Source organism: Gracilinanus agilis, chromosome 5 (assembly GCF_016433145.1).
Source record: "Gracilinanus agilis isolate LMUSP501 chromosome 5, AgileGrace, whole genome shotgun sequence".
In the NCBI taxonomy this organism is placed as follows: domain Eukaryota; kingdom Metazoa; phylum Chordata; class Mammalia; order Didelphimorphia; family Didelphidae; genus Gracilinanus; species Gracilinanus agilis.
In genome coordinates this window covers 104,854,640-104,874,585 of record NC_058134.1, presented here as the reverse complement: position 1 = coordinate 104,874,585, position 19,946 = coordinate 104,854,640, and the positions used below count along the sequence as shown (strand labels likewise).

At 34.6% G+C, this 19,946-nt stretch overlaps 1 protein-coding gene across 3 annotated transcripts in view; it reads right to left on the bottom strand.

Moving 5' to 3' along the window:
• Positions 1-19,946, bottom strand: part of TPK1 (thiamin pyrophosphokinase 1) — a 504,980-nt gene that overhangs the window by 297,740 nt on the left and 187,294 nt on the right. For all 3 annotated transcript variants that reach the window (XM_044679729.1, XM_044679728.1, XM_044679730.1), the window contains one exon: positions 16,499-16,568. In XM_044679729.1, coding sequence (XP_044535664.1) covers positions 16,499-16,568 — 70 coding nt within the window. The remainder of the gene's footprint in view (positions 1-16,498; positions 16,569-19,946) is intronic.

The following is a 19,946-nucleotide window of genomic DNA, read 5'->3' as shown; positions in this document are numbered from 1 at the left end:
CCCTTCTCTCCTACCACCTGGTAATGTTCCTGTAGTTTAATCACATCACAAAATGTTTTGTAAAATCCTACCTCATTATTCCAAGAATTCTCCTTCCCTGCTTGTTTGTCTTAGCCATTCAGTTATTTATATTTCTTTTGACGGAGTTCCAAGAAACCATGTGAAAGAATTCCATAGACATAGAACATTAAGTCTAAAAGGAATCTAAGGTGTCTTCCCAACACCTAAGCTTCTGCCACCCCTACCTATGATGATTGCATTTGTGACATTTGGAATTGGATCTGATGGAAGCATAGCAATGGAAGCTGCTGTGGCCACAGCAGAAGAATGAAAAACTACCATTCCACTGGATACCTAGGGAGTTTTTGTTGTACAAACTCATGTACTACAATTACTTAGACAAAGTGTCCATATTTATGTCATTCATTACAAATTTGATATATAATCATAAAGAGATCATGTAGTCTAGAGATTAAAAATGTACCTCAAGTGGATCAGAGATAGATTTCATGAGGTCTGTGAATCTGGAAAGGCAAACAATTAAATCTTTATTTTCACTAGCAACTAAAACACAGCATTCCTTTTAGTTGTTGGAAAACATTTTTCTGGGAAGAGGCCTGTCCAAAAGTTTATCAGATTACAAAGGAGACTTTCTCAGCCTACACAATAATCAACTATACCACTGATTGTTTTGTTGGCACAATAGCCCTTTCCTTCCATCTAAAAACATGCTTAAGTCTCTCTTATCCTAAATGTAAATAAATATTTTTCCTTGATCCTGTCATTTTTCTCAAACTATGATATTTTTATCTCTCCTATTCCTCACTGATAAACATTTATAAAGAATAGTCTATAATCAATTCCTTTACCATCTTTAATACCTTTTCCATCTGTCTTTTGCTCCTACTATTCTACTTACATTGTTCTAAGGTCATCAGTGACCATGTAATTACTAAATTGCCTAATTTTGCATATATTTATATTAATTTACTTTAAATATGTTTATATATATACATATGTATATGTATATATATACACCTGCATATATGTGTACATATGTATGTAATCGTCTCCTCCATTGGACTGCAAGCTCATGAAGAGGAAGTTTGATTTTTTTTGTCCTTGTATTGTTAATGCCTAGCATGGGGCCTGGCAGATACTAGCTTCTAAATAAATACTTGTTTTATTTATTGATTTATTTTTATCAAATCACATAACATGCTCTTGGCCTCAGTTTCCTCATCTATATACAACCTGAGCCCCAAAGCCTATTGGTATAAGACTTCTTCCTTGGTGGTGGAGGGGTCAATGTCCAGCAGCGCCCTCTGAAGCATGCGGGGCAGGGCAGATTGGCAAGAACAGGAAAGAGAACTGTTCTCTCTTAGCCTCTTCAGACTCTCCAATCTCTTTGGATTCTTCTAGCCTCCAGCTTTTCCAGAAAGAAGATGCATTTTGCCAATCTCAAAACAGGCTGGTAATGGAAGAGAAAACTCTGGGAAGAACCCAACCTGAAAGGAGCTACAAGTCTGCATCATGTTCTTATCATAGACTCTCTCTCGATTGAGCTTATCTTTTCATTAATGGGAGAGCTCCTTCAATCTATATTGTCAGATATATATTCATAGAGGCATTCTTTTTTCTGGATTTTGTTTTATTATTGACTTGGATAAGTGGATTTCATTTCTATTTCCTAGATGCATTGATTGTAAAATTGTTATTTGATAGGAAGGAGGTCAAGTCTTGGATATAAAACCTGGTGCCCTCCTTTCCCATTAAGAAATAGTGATCAGAGAATACCTTGAAAACAGGGTGGGAAGCATAGCTCCCTTCATCTTCAGCTTCTGCTGCCAGCTAGGGAAGATCTGATCTTAGAACTCATTAATACTCCATCAGCCTAATCTAGTCAATCAGTAGAACAAAGAAGAAGCTCCTTCAGGAGAGAATAGCCCAAACCCACAAATCTAGCAAAAAATTAGAGAAGCAAGATTACAGCCAATGACAGAAGGAAAAGAAGGAAAAAAAGAAAAAGAAAAAGGAATTACAATTGAAAGCTTCTATCCAGGTAATGAACAAAGAGTAAATGGAATAGGGAAGGACCAAGGAACAACAAGCAAAAATGCAGAAACTCCAGCAAATTGGACTCAGGCTTTGGAAGAAATCAAAACACAATTCAAAAACAATTAAGAGAGGCTGAAGACAATTGGGAAAAGAACTTAAAAGCAAAATAAGTCATCTGGAAACAGAGGCAAATGCACTAAAATAAGAAAATAGTATCTTGAAAGCCAGAATTGACCAGCTTGAAAAGGAGGCAAAGAAAGTGAAAGAAGACCTACAAAGAAAAGCAGACCAGAAGGAGAAGGATGACAAAAAAGCCAGGGATGAAATTCAGTCTTTAAAAATTAGGATCTAACAACTAGAAGCAAATGACTTCACAAGGCAGCAAAAGTCAATAAAACAAAATCAAAAGAATGAAAAAATTGAGGAAAATATGAAACACCTCATTGATAAAACTACAGACCTTGAAAACAGATGCAGAAGAGACAATTTAAGAATTGTTGGACTACCAGAAAATTATGAAAAATGAAAAAGCCTGGACATCATTTTACAGGAAATTATCCAATAAAACTGCCCTGACATTCTTGAACAAGAGGGAATAGTGGAGATTGAAAGAATCCACAGATCACCTTCTACATTTAATCCCCAATTGACACCACCCAGGAATGTTATAGCCAAATTCAAGAACTACCAGAAAAAGGAAAAGATACTACAAGCTGCTAAGAAGAAAACATTCAGATATCATGGAACCACAGTTAGGACAACACAGGATTTGGCTGCATCCACATTGAAGGAACAGAAGGAATAGAATATGATTTTCCAGAAAGCAAGGGAACTGGGACTATAACAAGAATCAACTACCCAGCAAAAATGACTATATTCTTGCAGGGGAATGTATGGTCATTTACTAAAATAGAAAACTTCCAAGCATTTCTAAAGAAAAGACCTGACAAACAGATATAGGACAGATCCAGATGAAATACTATAAGAAAATTTGAGATTGGAAACCCTTCTAAATCCTAGATTTAGAACTATAAGAAACCTCCATGGTCATTTATTTTACACATAGCAAGGCTGTCTCTAATTGTCTCACAGAGAGTCCCTGATAGATATAGCTCTAAGGTTTCTGCCCCATCCATACCCTCTTCATGAAGAAAGACTGATTGTTGTCAGGAGAAGAAGCAGAAAGTTGAAGACTGGCTATTCTGTTTTCCTCAGAGAAAGGAAATACCAAGCTAGAATAGTATCTTCCTGTTGGCTTAAATTTATATTCTAGGGGATGTAATTTTTAGTTCAAGTTAACCTTCTAATTACTATTTTTTAAATGAACAAACTTTTTTATTATTAGTTACATTTTGTAGATAATTGAAACTTAAACCTTTTCTATGCTATGTTGTGGCAAATTTATTTGTATACAAGTTGCAATCTGTTCTCTTTGATTATGAGTCCTCTAAGGACAGAAACTTTGCCATTTTCCATCTTTACATCCCTAGCACAAATTATAAAGTCTTGCATATAGTCAATGATTGATGAATGTTTATTAAATTAGCAGTTTCAATTCCCTTGCCCCCTTTTATAAGATCAGTGCTCCATGTACTAATTCCCAACCCAAGTAATATGCTTTTGAGGCACTTTCTAGACTAAAGAAAGTCATGGAATTTGGTCAAACATAAATTTAAGCTACTATTGCAAGATTCCTCCAAACTACTTATCCAAATTGGGAATCAGATAGTCTTTTATTGGTCATCTTGTACATGCTTCCTATCCTAGTTAAGTAATTCAAATGCCATATGAAAAAGTCATTAACTCTTCACATTTGCCTCAAGAAGGACATGATCTGTCCATCCTCTGAACATAAGGTCTCTTTTTTCTCTCATGTGACTCACATTTATAACTTATGTCAGTTCAAACTGTGATTTTTATTATTTGATTATTTTTTTAATGTTTTGTTATTACCTCTACTGAGAAAATTAAAAGCTCTATGAGGATCAAATCTGGGACTTCTTGATGTCCACGAAAGCAATAGTTTTCAATCATCTTAAATGTAATGAGTTTTTAGTTTTTAGTTACCATAATTTTCTCCTTTCTTTGAGCACTTGCACATAGCAACAGTATCATGCAAAGTATCAGTTATTGCTATCTTTTAAATAAGGTTCCCTTCTAACTAGCCAAAGAAAACTTGGTGAATAAATGAATGGATTCATGAGAATATAATATAGCTTCATACAAGCCATGTTTAGGGCATAGAAAAAGAAATAATGGAGATAAATTTGAAGAAACAGGCTGAGGCCAGTTAAAAAGTTTGGACATCATTAATTGGAAGTTACTTAAAATTTCTCAATAATGAAATACATCTGAATTATACCATGCAATAGAAGGAGTAATATAAATTAGTACACTGCTTATCAAATCCTGGAGTCTAGGACTGAACTAAACTTTTAGACTATTAAATAAAATGAACTGTTAAGAAAAGATATTCCAGGTTTTCTCTGATTATAGGAGAATGTAAGCACCACTTTGAATGATGGTGATTAAGTATCTCTACTTTCTAAGTTCTTCCTAAAGGACAATAATAGAAGCACCTTTATGAATTTGACTCTTAGTCAACTCTCAAAGCCATACTTTCCTCAAAAGAAGGAAAGCTGGGTTAGACTAGAAGATCTCTAAGATCTCTTTAAACTCTAATAATCCATGATTGAAAGTCAAAATGGTATAGTAAAAAGATAATAGGATTTAGAGTCAGAGGATATAAGATAAAATCCTAGCTTTGCCCTGTATTACTACAAATGTGACTTTGGCTAACTCAATTAACCTTTCTGGGTGGGTCTCAATTTCCTCTTTGTAAAAGAAAAGAATAGGGCTAAAAGACCTCTAAGGTACATTACAATTCTAAATCTGGGAACATTTAACAGGAAATTATTTTCTATTCTACTATAAAAAGATAGGGTGAAAATTTGGGAGGAGGATGACTTCATACTTTCTGATCCTTGGCTTCAGCCTTAATATAATACATCCAGTTTCCTAATTGTAATACTTGTCAAAAAAAAAAAAAAGGCAGCAGTTTCAACATGATAATTATTGTTAGAGAAAAAGAGGAATGTTGCTTTCTTTTTGTTTTCAAACTCTTACTTTCCTTCTAATAATCAATGCTGCATATTGTAGGTGGTCAGGGCTAGGACTTGCCAGGGACACATGGCTGGGAAGTATCTGATGCCAGATTTGAATGTCTCCTGCCCTGGCTCTATCCACTGGGCCACGTATGGGCCCCATGTTGCCTTATTCTTAAAAGAAAGATACGAAAAAATTACAAAGAACAAGTATATAAGAGAGCATTTAGTAAGCAAGACGATATCCACTTAACTTGGTATATAAATGATAAAATATTGATTCTTTCAAATACAACTGCCTTTGATGGATGAAATATCAGTAAACTGTGGCTGGTTTTCAGAATAATAAAAAATAACACAGAATAAGCATAGGTAAATGGTTATTTTGATTTTCTAATGAATTACCTAGAGTTTAGCAATGCCTCCCAAAGGCACTATTGTCATCTGGAGGCAGGAAAAAAAAATCAGTCTCTCACTCCTCATCCTCAATCCTCACCTTTTCTCTCTCCATCGATGTGGGGGTATGTCTGGTCCGTACATGTGCACATTCATTCATACATACACATCTGAGAAGCATCTTACAAGGAAAGCAGACGGTGGTGAGTTACAGAGTAAGCATTTAAAAAATCCTGACTGTCTCACTGACAAAGGATGAATGAGAAGACTGGAAACTGTGAATTTTCAGATCTGCCTAGACCCAAAGGAAAGAAACTTTAAGAACCTCTTCACAGCATTTGGGTTTTAGAAGATATAGGAGGGAAGAAGCCAGCAAGAGTTACTAGACACCTTAAGGGGTTACAGAAAGGGCATTAGGTTTCTAGACTGAGAAGCTGGGTTCAAATCCTGGCTTTTCCAGCATGCCAATTACACAATCTAGGCAATTGACTTGACTTCTCAAGGTCTGTTTCCTCATAAAATAATGAGGTTGCTAATAATGAAAAATATATATAATATTAAAAAGATTAAACGATTAGAAACTGTGGTCAAGGTAGTATCTAATCATAAATTCAATGAATCTTGAAGTTAAACATATCTCCTTCCTCTTGATAGACAAGTGGAAGAGTATAGGTATATTGACTGATAATGTAGCCAATAATTTATGTTGCTTAATTATATACTTCTTTGTTATAAGGGAAAATTCTCAGGTGGAGGCTGGGTAGGGGAGAATAGTTGTAATTTAGATGTGACATTGACATCAAAATCATTAAAATATATTTTAAAAGGAAAAAAATAAAATGAAGAGATTAGAACTAGAATGTCTTCCAGTTTTACTTTTTCTCTGAAATCTGTACTCTAATAATCCTTAAATTAGCCTGATCTTCCTGCTTTGTTCCCTTTGTGAACCCTCTTTTAAAAAATATTCTTCCTCTATTTTCTGCTCTACTTGCCTATTTATTTCCAAAGTTAGAATTCTAGGGAAAAAAAAAAAACAAAACTAACGTTAAACATATTTCTTTCTGAGAGACTTTTTTACTTAGGGTTTAAAAAATATATTCCCCATTACTTATTATTCCCACCTAGTCCCAGTAAGAGAGGGGGAAAAAAGATTTCAGAAGTAGGTTTAAAAAAAAAGCCCACAACAAAATAAAAAGTGGGTTTCAAATTTTAACTTTTAGGCCCAGTCCAATAAGACAGCCCTAATCTCTTTTTAATTTTAATTTTTTATTTTGATTAATATTTTTGATTTTTTTATCCTTTGATTAATTTAGAAAAATTTTCCATGGTTACATGAATCATGTTCTTTCCCTCTCCTCCTCCTACCCCTCTCCCATAGCCAACACACAATTACACTCGGTTTTATAGGTGTCATTGATCAAGACCTATTATTGATATTTGCACTAGGGTGATAGCTTAGATTCTACATCCCCAGTCATATCCCCATCAACCCACGTGATCAAGCAGTTGTTTTTCTTCTATGTTTCTGCTCCCACAGTTCTTTCTCTGGATGTGGAGAGGGCTCTTTCTCATAAATCCCTCAGCATTGTCCTGGGTCATTGCATTGCTGCTAGTAGAGAAGTCCATTACATTCAATTGTGCCATAATGTATCCATCTCTGTGTATAAAGTTCTCCAAGTTCTGCTCCTTTCACTCTGCATCAGCTCCTAGAGGTCATTCCAGTTCATATGGAATTCCTCCAATTCATTATTCTTTATAGTACAATAATAATTCCATCACCAGCAGATACCACAATTTGTTCAGCCATTCCCCAATCAAAGAGCATCCCGGCATTTTCCAATTTTTTACCACCACAAAGAGCACAGTTATAAATATTTTTGTACAAGTATTTTTCCTTGTTATCTCTTTGGGGTATAAACCCAGGAGTGGTATGGCTGGATCAAACCTAATCTCTTAAAGAACAAGGCTAAAGCAATGAAGGGGTTTGGTACATCAAACGGATTTTAGGCATATCTAAAAAACACCTCTACCAACTTAAGTTCTAGAAGTATTTCTAAAGCCTAGATTATTTCTTTCATACATTTAAAAACTTTCAAATGTGAAAGAAAAAAAACATTCATTCTAGGAAGAAATTCCAAAGATTTAAAATAAAAGTAGAAAAACTAGAAGAACCATTATTTTCCAAGGGAGAAATAAATGATTTTCAAATAGCAGTGGTAACTTTGGTGCCCATATGTCAAGTGGCCAGAAGAATGAGATAAGAGCACAGACTAATAAAACTATAAACCTGTCTTCCCTAAAAGCCCCTCCCAACTCTTCATGCATTTCTTGCCTGGGTTTTGTTTTTAATTTTAGGGGTCTTTTTAGGTTTGTGTATCTATGTTTGCCTCTCTTTGGGTTGCATGATTTTATCCCTTCAGCTACATTCTATCCTGCCTTGAACTCTTATCTGGCTATGCTGAGATCTGAAATATATAGAGAAAATTTCCAATTATGAATATAGAAGTGGCTAAATAGAACTTGTTATTTTTTTTTCATTTTGTTTTACTTTATTTGGTAAAATGTTCCAGTTGCTGAAAATACTTCAGAGTGTAGATAGGCTGGCAGGGACCATAAAACAGTGGTAGACTAACTAGTCTGCTGAAGGGGAATTCAAACTGTGTGTGGTATATTGCTTTTGGTCCATTACATTTGGGATACCCTTTTCTAATTAATTTGATATTTCAGTAAGTAATCCAAGGTACTCTGCAGGTGTTTCCTGCAGCTTTTTGGATTGCCAAATCAGAACACTGCTCAGCAACTAAAAGCTCAATCTACCTACAGAATGGCAAGGCACTTTTTGTAAGTGACTAGATGCAAAGTTTTGAATATTGAAAATATTGTTATCATCATTATATTTTGAAAAATGGCTAATTGGGAAATTTGTATTGCATGGCTTCATACTTGTAATGGGTATTTTATTTATTTCCTTTTCAATGGCTGGGACAGGAGGTGAGGGTAAGAAGAGAATTTTGAATGGAAAATTAAGTAAAATTGAATAAAAATATCTTTAAAACTCACTCTTTTTTAAAAAGGGATATACTTGAGCTATTGTGACTAAACAGTATCAGTACTGGTTGCCAGTCAGGGTTTGGAAGAGACTTGCAAATGTTATAATGATATTAACTCAATTACTACGCTACCTGTAAATGAAAATCCAGATTTGTAAGTGATACATTAGGGAGAATTACTCACTTTACTTATTAAAATACAAACCACATGAGAAACAAAACAAAAAATACATTGTTCAATTCCCGAAATCAATTTTCTAATGATATTTAAAAATTTGTTTAAAACAATATATGACTGACAAAAACTATTCAGTAAAAATTCATTGTATAATAACCAGAATAACTTCCTAAGTCCCTACTTTGAAGGGGATAAAGATCACTGGGGCCTCAAAATAATGTCAACTCCTTGAGGGCCAAGAATTTCTTAATTTGTCTTAGTATCTGCAACACAGATAGGCCTTTCTTAATAGGAAATGCTTACTGAATGCTTTAGAGAAAACCAATCTCACTGGTTTATAGACAAAGCTGTGTAGGTGGCCTTTTGCTAAAATGGATGTCTTTCTCAACAATGTGAGCAACAGGTACTCAAGCAAAGTTCTACAGAGCATTTGGCAAGTGTACCTATGGTGAATGTTAGGATATGTATTTCAAAAGAACATTTAATAAACAACTGCATCAACTGGGAAAAAAACCTCATCTCATAGTGACAAAATAGGGCAGGAATTCTTAGCCTTTTATGTGTGGAACCCTTTGACAATCTGGGAAAGTTTAAGGACCTCTTTTCAGAATGATATTTTCAAATGTGTTAAATAAAACACATAGGATTGCAAAGAAAGGCAATTATATTGAAATATAGTTATTTTTTTTAAAAGACACCTGAATTCCTTCATAAAGGTATTCACTTGAGAACATTAAGCAGTTAAGAAATCACAAATGAGACAGATGATTGACTGAAAATTGGACAATAAATAGAATAATGCATAGCCTAAATTAAATTATTCTATTTCTAATATTAGGGAATGAATTAAATGGTCTAGTCAAATTTTTCAAATATGGTACATTTAAAATAGGATATAAAACTTCCTCTCTGTGTCTTTAAACCAGATCAAAGATGTGTGTTAATCCTATACCTTCATAAAATTTAATTTTATAAAATGTACAAGAATCCAGACTATGTTTAACCTCAATCATAAAATCTGATGAATTACATATATGAATTTAACATTAACTTTTTAAAGATTTCACTTAAACAGATGATGTTGATGACTCTATAAATGTAATAATACAGAGTAGGCTTATATCTTGGCAGGTTTTAGAGAATATGAAGTATGCAAGTACTAGAAACCAGGAGTTAGATGGGTTCCAGCCCAGGTTTTGCCACTTATGATCTATATCCCCTTGAAAAAATGAGATTAACAAATAATAGCTAGCTTGCCTCCCTCAAAGTAAGGATAATATTTGCCTTTAATGTAAGGCTGAAATGAGATTTGTGTCCAGGTGAAAGGGAAATGAGTTGAAGGGAAGATAAATGAGAATCTGAGAGCTGGAAGGGGCTTTATTAGAGCTAATCTGGCCTAATGGTCTTCAAATTTTCCTGATGACATCTTAGGAGTGAAAAAAAATTTTTCAGGATATACTCATGTATGTAAATATCCATGTATTAGTATATTAACTATTATGTATAGAGCTAAAATAAAAAGCTTTAAAAAGTATAGCATTTAAAATATTTTATTAATTGCGCTAATTAATAGCACAAACTTTCTTGCACTCCCTAAAATATCCATATATACTAGTAATATTTTTAGAAAAAAAAAGTGATTAAATATGCTTCATTCCTTAAAATCTTGGTTTAATGCCTTGTGTTAACAATTTCATAGAGTAATTTGTAAGTCTGATTGAGTTCATTAAGCCATTTGTCCAGTCTGGGACTATAAACTCAGTTAAAATTAAATAACAAAATTTTTAAATCCATTTAACTAAGCACACAAAGTAGGATATATCACAACTGACCTGAAAGCAAGCAATGAAAGCATCATTGTCATTGCCTTTCTGTAATCCAGTTTTCTCTCCTCCTTCAGATACCTCGCATGCCATCTATATAATGTGATCATCTGATATAAGAACTTAGTGAGGGTCCAAAGTCAAGCTACATATTACCTTAGTATTATTTTATTTTAAGATACAAAAATAAAAACATTTCTAATGGATCTCTGTGAATTATCTTCTCTAAACAAGATGCCTCTAGCCTCTGGCCATTTTCTCCAGTAAGCCCCCAAACCTGGAATATTCTCCCTACATATGTCTGGCTCTGGCTTTCTTCAAATTTCAACTAAAAAAAATCATCTCATATAGGAATCTTCTCCAATTCCTTCTTAATTCTAGTGTATTGCCTTACTTATTTTCTTCTTTTATCCCCTCTATAGCATTTTTGTAATTATTTCTTTGCTTATTGTCTCTCCCATTTAGAGTGTGAGCTTCAGGAGTATAGGGTCTGTCTTTTTTTTTTTTTTTTTTTTTTTTTTTAAACCCTTTCCTTCTAGCTTGGAGTCCAAACTAGATATTAGTTCCAAGACAGAAGAGTGGTAAAAGGCTAGGCAACTGGGGTTAAGTGACTTGCCAGGGTCACACAGCTAGGAATTAACTGAGATTAGAATTGTAGGGACTGTTTTCTGCCTCCTTTTCTATCCCAAGTGCTTAGCACGGTAAGAGTTTTGTTTAAATCCATTAGCTTTTGTAGATAGCACATTATTTTATTCTCTAAAGCAAATATTTACACTGTACTGTCAGGGGATCATTTCAGGCATTAGAAAAGTGATCAGTATCTTTTCATTGCTTAAAACTGAGCAGCAAATGCTTTATAAAAATGGTTGATTATGTGATAAATATTAGAATGCACCACAATAAAGGAAGAAAGACATGGCACATTCAAGTGAGATTCCCTGAATGACATAGCCCTGATAGATGGGTTCTGAGAGGACAGAGGATCTTCGTGTTCCTCAGTCTGGGTAGGGCAGTATGGGGCATTTTTAGCAGCAGGGTACAACTTGGGATGGAATTATTCTTGCTCAGACTGAGAAAAGGCCTCCTTTCTAGCACCACATTCCAGCAAATTCTCCTGCAATCTGGTTTGGGGAAGCAGCGACTGGCCCAGCAACATATGGCTGAGTACATGGACCGGCTTTCTGAAATCACGATTGGTCTTTTTTGGCAGCTCAACCCTGGCACGCAGTCAGTGATCTTGGAGCACAGGTGGACTGTGCTTAAATATGTATGGAAAACCCATACTAGGAGTTCTTTCCTAATTAGCCTATGGGTGACACAGAATTTTGCTCAGTTCAGGGGCTTATACTTTATATATTTTTAAAAATTACATATTATATATTTGTAAATTTTATATTATATTTACATACTTATATTTTAAGTAAGACTTTGGAAGGAACAAGTATTTTCTTATAATAAAATTTGCTTAAAAAAAAGGAAACTGTTGAATTTTAATTTGCAAGCTAAGAGATGGCAGATGGCTAAATTGTACTGTAACAAATCCCTTAACTTTTGATGTTAAGGGTTACAAAACATGGTGTTTCTTCCACTCAAAAAAGACCTCTAACAAGTGTTACATTTGTGATTTCAGAGTACAATAAGCAATAAATGGACCCAACCCAATGTAGGGGCTCGATCTTTCACTTGGACTTTTTTTAATGGGCAAAAATTCATCTATTAGGAGCATCTTGACTCATGAAGCAAGTCAAAGCAGTAGTAGAAGACACTGTCCAATTCTAAAAGACACCTGGAACATGCCACAAAAATCCCACCAAAAATTAAGTACACTTTAAAATAAAAGGAGACAAGGATGTGTACATCGAGGCCTTAAGAAAATTCTCTGAGAATTAACATTAAAAACATTTTACCTCCTACAGATTATACAGCAAATCAGAATATGGCACTATGTACATCAGTGTTTGAACAGGAATGTGTTTAAACTATCCTAAGATTTGTTTGCACCTGCATCTTAAAATAAAATATGATAAACAGTTGAAAATCTCCTTTCAATTTTGGAAATGTATTTTCTGAACCTCTGGCCCAACTCCTTTCCCTTGTGCTCAACTACATCTTTCATCTATGCAAAATCTCTGATTTTTGAGGGGAAATAAGGTCTGAAACAGTAGTAAATACTCCACATACTAGCCAAAGGTAATTGATTTAATTCCTTTGTAAAAGGGTAATGAACTATCCAAAAACCACCATGAGCCGACTTCAGGTGCCATACAAGTAGGGTAAAGCCACAGAGCCTCTACAGTCTGACACCTTGACGCTAGTAGTTTTCATTTTGATTTATTCAGTTACTTTGTAAGAAGTGATGATGCCAAGAGAAACGTTTTAGATGAAGATTTTCAAAATTTGTTTTTCCTCATGGTTTTTCCCCACTTTTGCTCCTGCTGTGTCCTCTAAGAACCTCCTCAAAGTTTGGAACACCCTTTAAAATAGTAGTCACTGAACAATTTTTAAATTAAATTACATATATCAAGGAAAATTTAATTATAGCTTCTAATTAAATTGAATTACATAATGTTGATACAATTCACCTACCTACCTTCAGTAGGACAGCTTGCTTCCCAGCTGAAGAGTTTGTAGCCAGGGAAAGATGTTCTCCCTGCATGAAGCTAACTGGCCCAAACAGGATAGAATTCACTACTTTGGCTTGGTTGTCACTACCTTCCAACCAAATGAGCTAACTGGCCCCAACACTCCTTCCAATAAATGTGTAAACATTTTTCACAATGATATGCACCTGTGTTTCTATGCCCTAACTAATTTAGAAGGCCCAGCGTTAGGTCTTAGACTGGAAATGCAGGCAGAAGAATTCCCAAGTGAAGAGATGAAATAGAAAAAATCAAAAGAGATTCAATGAAGCTTATCATCCAGTAAGCAATTCAATATTTTGCACGAGGTGCTAGAAATTAAGAATAATTAAAAACAAACAAACAACAATAACAACAAAGAAAATAATATCTGCTCTCAAGAAGCTTAAATTCTTTTGATAATCATAACTGATAGAGATTTAACAATGTGTGTGTATAATTAAATACAAAAGAAAAATATAAAAAATATAAAAAATAAATAAACAAAATATAAAGGTAATAAATCCTTACCCTTTAAGGGGTAAGAGTACCTGGGGGAGTAGAGAAAGGTCTCCTCTAGTAGCACCTGAACTAAGCCTTGAAGGAAACTAGAGATTTTAGGAGGCTGAGAGAAGAGAGGAATAAGAGTAATCCCAGCACAGGAAATAAGAGGATGCAGTGACAAAAGGTGGGATGTCATGGTTGAAGGGAATTGAAGTAGGTCAGAGGTATCTTCTCATTTCTTGGTTCAATATAAGTTGCTTCCTTGAGTTTTAGTTGTTTCTTGGGAGAGTGGTTCTTTCCATTTATATTATTGTAGCTGCTACATAAATTGTTTTGCTCATTTTTGCTTACTTTGCTTTGCATTGGTTTTAATGCCTCCCTATGACTGTCCACACACAACATGTTTATCATTTCTTATAGCACAGGAATTTTCCATTATATTAATGTACGACAATATGTTTAGACATTAGTATTTACCAGGTATGTCTTTATTTCTTTAAGGATTTTATCCTTGGTAAGTTTTCATCTCTTTTGGCCTTACTTCCGCTATCATTCTTTCTCTAAACCCTTTGAAATCTCTGCAGCAAAATATACATTACATGTCAGATTATGCTTGACTTTTCTGTCCTCTATCACTGATGGAGTAGTCACATCTCACTAAGGTTCCAATCATTTCTATTCCAGTAATGAGTTCCTACATATTGATTAGAGTCAGTTCTAATCTAGTGGTCTCTTCTTACTACTTCCTTCATATTTTGAAGAATGAAATTATCATTAAGGTAAAACAAGAATGTATTAGCTATTTTACTTTTGAGAAGAAAAAAAGAAAGAGAAAGGTAGAAGGTGGTGATTTATCTGCTGTCATTATATCATATCTCAAAATCTTATAGTCTATTCTAAAATTCCTTATTCATTTTAATCTTTCTTCCTTTCCAGTTGTTATGTAGCATACTTCCATGAAAGTATCTTTTCTGCTTTCCTTCTATTGTTTATCCATACACTTTCTACTTGGATATTAGTGTCCAGTTCCTATATTTCCTGAAACTCTCCATGCATGTTTTATTTATTTAAATTCATTTTTAAAATATCCTTGCTAAAGAGAGAAGTCCCATCACACAATGTTTCAATGTTATTTAGAGGTTGAATTTATCTCATTTTATTAAGATCTCAAATTCAACTTGATTCTTATCCATACTTGGATTCATTTCCACATATTACATCTAAGGATGTGAGTCTGTTGTTCTCTTCTTAGATTTTGCATACTAGGAATTACTGGCCATTTCTTTCTTTTTTAAGTAATGTTCTCTAGTGGATAGATGGATGGATGGATGGATGGATGGATAGATAGATAGATAGATAGATAGATAGATAGATAGATAGATAGATAGATAGATAGATAAAGAAGGGTTTTAAAAAATCGGTTCCATTAAAATACATCTTGAACAGATTCTAAAAACTCCAAGGTTTTGTTCTGTTTTGTTTTTTGAGGGGTTGAGGGTGTATTTTTTACCATCCCTGGACACTCTCATAGATCAAATTTATTTAGGTATATTTTAAGTGGTGGCCCAAAAATCCAGATCCTCTTATTTTACATCATGTTTAAACTAGCCATTCCCTTCACTCAAAAGTCAAATCAAAATACACACATTCTAATTTATCACTTTGTCTATTTCCAGTCCATGAATTGCATTTGACTTTTTTTAATTAACAAATCCACATAATTATTGGGAAGTAATACCAATTCTACATCCAGACAAGTGCTTTAATTTCTGCTAAATCTCTGAAAATTTAGTTAAAAATAACTATTAAATCCAAATGCAAAGTGGCTATTTCAAAGCATCCTAATATCCACACTCCAACACTCATATATCTATATATTCATACTCTTTTCCCCACAGATATAGAGATTCACTCTTCATTAAACTGCTTTATCTTCTGGAAGGTGGTAATATTTCTCCAATAGCAAATATGGTAGAAATGGAATTGCATTTAGTAGTAAGTTGGCTTATAACTAGAATATAAATGAATGTGTGCATGTCAAGGGTTAGACCACAAATATGTTAGCAATGAGTTGTATTTAAAAGTAATTCCTATCTTTCCCACCACCCATAATTCTTTCAACTAAAAATAGCGTACCATGCAAAGATTGAGGAAACCAGAGAGTATATATAGCAAATCATTAAGGGATGAACTATTTATCCCCTAAAAGATATATGAGTGCATAACTCAGAAGTAATTAAGTCAAAGTAAATTATACTGGGCTTTCCTCAGCAGTAGTATAAAAATGTCATATCTTCAAATAGCAAAATATGTATTTCATTTACATGTGTTCATTTTTAATTCATTTTAACTGCATTAACAGCATCTCAATCTTCCATCTGGAGATCTATTTTAAAGAATTATAGAAACCTGGAATTGCAACAGACTTTGGAGGTCATCTAGTCCAATACAAAATCAACCCAATACAAAAATCCATGAGAGAGCATAATTTCTAAAATTATCAGTGCATGATAATACTTGTATCAAGTGAGGTTCATGCAAGAAAATAAAATAAAACTGGCTTCTTTATGTTACTAGTATCTGATAAATACAAGAGTATAATGGAGTAAAAATGACCAAATCTTCATAATTCTTAAGAGTACTCTATCAATGGCATTTTTCTGGGAGCTTATTTCCTCACTGTAGATAAAGAAAGGTGTTAGGGATAGAAAAGACAAGAATACTGATACAAGTACATGAAAATCTGAATATTTTTAACCTGACATACCTCTCCCGCTGTCCTTCAGTAATATTATACAAGTGGTTAGCACCTCCATCAGCACACGCTTTTAGAAGAGCTTAAAATAAAGAAAACATATATTATTTCAACATTTTGTTATTGTTTAGTCATTTTCAGTTCTATCTGCCTTGCTGTGTCTGATTCTACGTGTTATCTTTTGTGGTTTGCCAAGCAAAATTGGCAAAAATACTTGAGTAGTTTGCTATTTCCTCCTCCAGTTCATTTTGATGAGGAAATTGAGGCAAACAGGGTTAAGTAACTTGTCCAAAGTCACAGAGCTAAGTGTATGATTTGGATCTATTTTTTTATTTGAAATCAAGTTAATCCGATTTCTGGCAACCATACCTTAAATATCTAGTTTCCCCTCTTAAATAAGGTAGATAAATACAAATGAGGCTGGATTTGAACTCAAGTCCTCCTGACTACAGGTTTGATGCTCCATCCACTGTATTACTTCATGTGCCTATATCACCTATCTGTCAAACTTCAACATTAGAACATTAAAAACCACATGCATGAAAATTTTCTCTCTCTCTCTCTCTCTCTCTCTCTCTCTCTCTCTCTCTCTCTCTCTCTCTCTCTCTCTCTCTCTCTTTCTCTCTCTCTGTCTCCCCCCAAACTCCAAATCAGATTTGATCCAGTCAAGTGAACAAAGAAAAACAATCATTGTTTGCAGTTCTCTCTATTTGAAACCCTGGGTTTCTGTTGATTTTTTTTTTCTTTATCTAGGTCAGTGGTTCCCAAACTTTTTTGGCCTACCGCCTCCTTTCCAGAAAAAATATTACTTAGCACATGCTATCACCACCCCCTTATACTTATTCATCGCCTGCAAATACACCTGTGGCTATCAGTGCCCTCCTGGATCCCTGGATCGCTGCAGCACCCACCAGGGGGAGGTGACGCCCACTTTGGGAATCACTGATCTAGGTGACTGAAACAGATGAAAGCAAAATTCCCTTCTATTTCAAAAGATCATAACATATATGTTTAATACCCTATGGGGGCCAGGATTAGAAAATACCATTCTCTAAGATTAAGCTAAAAAAATTTCTCAGAAATGGAAGAAATTAGCAAACTATAGGAGTCATCTCAGAAAATGACTGACTTCAAAGACAATTTGTAAATGTATTTGAAGAAATTTTGGTATATCTCAAATCTCATCAAGGTGCCTAAAGCATCCTACCTAAAATCCTTTTGGAAAAATCACCATTCAAAAACATAGACTGAAATCAGGCTACATAACTCAAAACCCACTTATTTACTCTTTCCTACACACTACACAGAATCTCTCTTTCCACTGACAGAGGTTGTTTGTTCATGCCTGGAAGGCACTCACTCATCACCTTTCCCTTTAAAAATTCCTTGCTGCCCTCAAGGGTCAATTTAATGACCACATCCTACAAGAGGTCCATCTTGATTACTCCAGAAACTGCTGCCCTCACCACTCCCAGTAACTCTTTTCTATAACTATTTATTTTCTATTTTATTTCTATAACAATTTATTTTCTATTTCTATTTCTATTTTCTATAATTTTATTTTCTATTTCTATAACTATTTTATAGCTATAGAATATATAACTATTCAATAACTATTTCTATAATATTTCTATAACTATTTATTTTCTATTTCTATAACTATTTATTTATATGTGTAAAACTTATTACTTCCTCCTCCATAAGAGTATAATGTAAACTCTTAGAAGGAAAGTATTATTTCATTTTTGTCTTTCACATACACGTTTTGAATGAATGAAGTGAATGAGTGATGAATGTATTCCTAAGGAAGCAACGTTTTTGTTTTGCATGTTTTCAGTAAATGATAAAGGCTGAAAAAGGAAATCTTGGAAAATGATGAATTTCCCTGCTTATTCAGTACTATCCATAAGTGTTCTACCATGTCTGGCAGAGAAAAGCATTCCCACCACAAAATCTATGAATGCTCTAATGAAACAAGGCGAGTTCATCAGGCTCTTACTACCATCTGTGTAAAATACCTTTCCTCACCATTTATTAGTGTTAATGATGATAATAATAATTGTTATAGAGAATTTTAATTTTTACAAAGTGTTTTGGAGGTTCTTATTTATTTCACTCTGTCCTCACAACGAGCAGATGAGGAAGCTAGGACTAAAAAGAGCATAAGTGACTTGCCCAGATAGTTAGTGAGTTTGTGGGGCCAAATTTGAACTCATTCCATCCCACTGTGCTACCTAGCTTTCTCTATTCAGCTTTTTAAATAGGCTGCTGAGAGTCAATTCAATTTCTCAGGTATGGCAAGAGGAAGGGGGGATGGGAGTGGGAGGTGGAGGAGTCTAACTCTGAACAATAGACGTGTTTATTCCAGTCACTGGATCTAATCATCAAAGTAAATTAACCAAGCAACATCCTGAGCTGTGAAGCAAAATTTGTTAGTCTGGCTAACATGTATCAGTATTTCAGAAGGTGATCATTCCTAAGTGAAAGTGAATTGAAAAAAATAATCAAATTCCTGAACTTATTAACTGAAGACCAGGCGCTGGACCACGGTGTCTCTTCTCCCTTGCCATCCCCCCACCCTGCCTCCCTCCCAAGTACAGGTATCCCATTAGTCTCAGTCTAAAATACCCAAAGAGTTGACCTCTCTTTAGCAATCTAATTACATGATTTATAATCTAGCTGAGCTAAGAAACAATTAGGGGACAATACAAAATAGTATATAATTAATTACATGTTAAATTGTGTGTGCTACAGATTACAAGTGCTACAAGATATCAGAAAGCAGAGAAAGCAATTGGCTCTGGGGGGACAAGATAGAGCCTGAGCCGGGACTTGATGGCTTTGGATTTAGAAAGATGAGAGAAAGCATGAGGGCATGATAGGAGAAGGGAATGACATGAACCATGCAAGGCTCAGCGTGTGTTCTGGGAGCAAGGATAAGGCTACTTTGACTAGTGTGGAGAATACACATTGGGAAAGAAATAAGGTTAAATGGATGGCTAAGCAAGAGAATAAATGGTGTTCCAACAGGCTTTAAGGAAACTTCGCTATTGAAGTTAGAGATGCTGAGCCTCAGCAACCAAAACTAGCAGTGAGGATTCATTTGACGTCTCACTTTCTCTTCTAAACAGCCTGTATTTATCATCAAGAGGAAAGAGGCAGAGGATATTCCTGGCTGTGCAATCATTAGGTGTGGAGACAGTGATTGGGTCTATGGTTTCAGGGGTTCAGGGAACTTACAGCGAAGAAAATTCCCTCTCCCAATGCAAGTCAGCACCTTCTCTACAACTTAGAAGTTTAGAGAGTTACCAGGAGCACTGAAACATTAAATGTTACACACCACTAGGCTACATTTGAAGTCAGCTAAAATACCAAGAAATGTCTCCTGTGCGATAAGTGCAATAGCCTGATGTTGCAACAATCCACAAATGGACAAGGAGTCAGTGGAAATGGGTTTGAA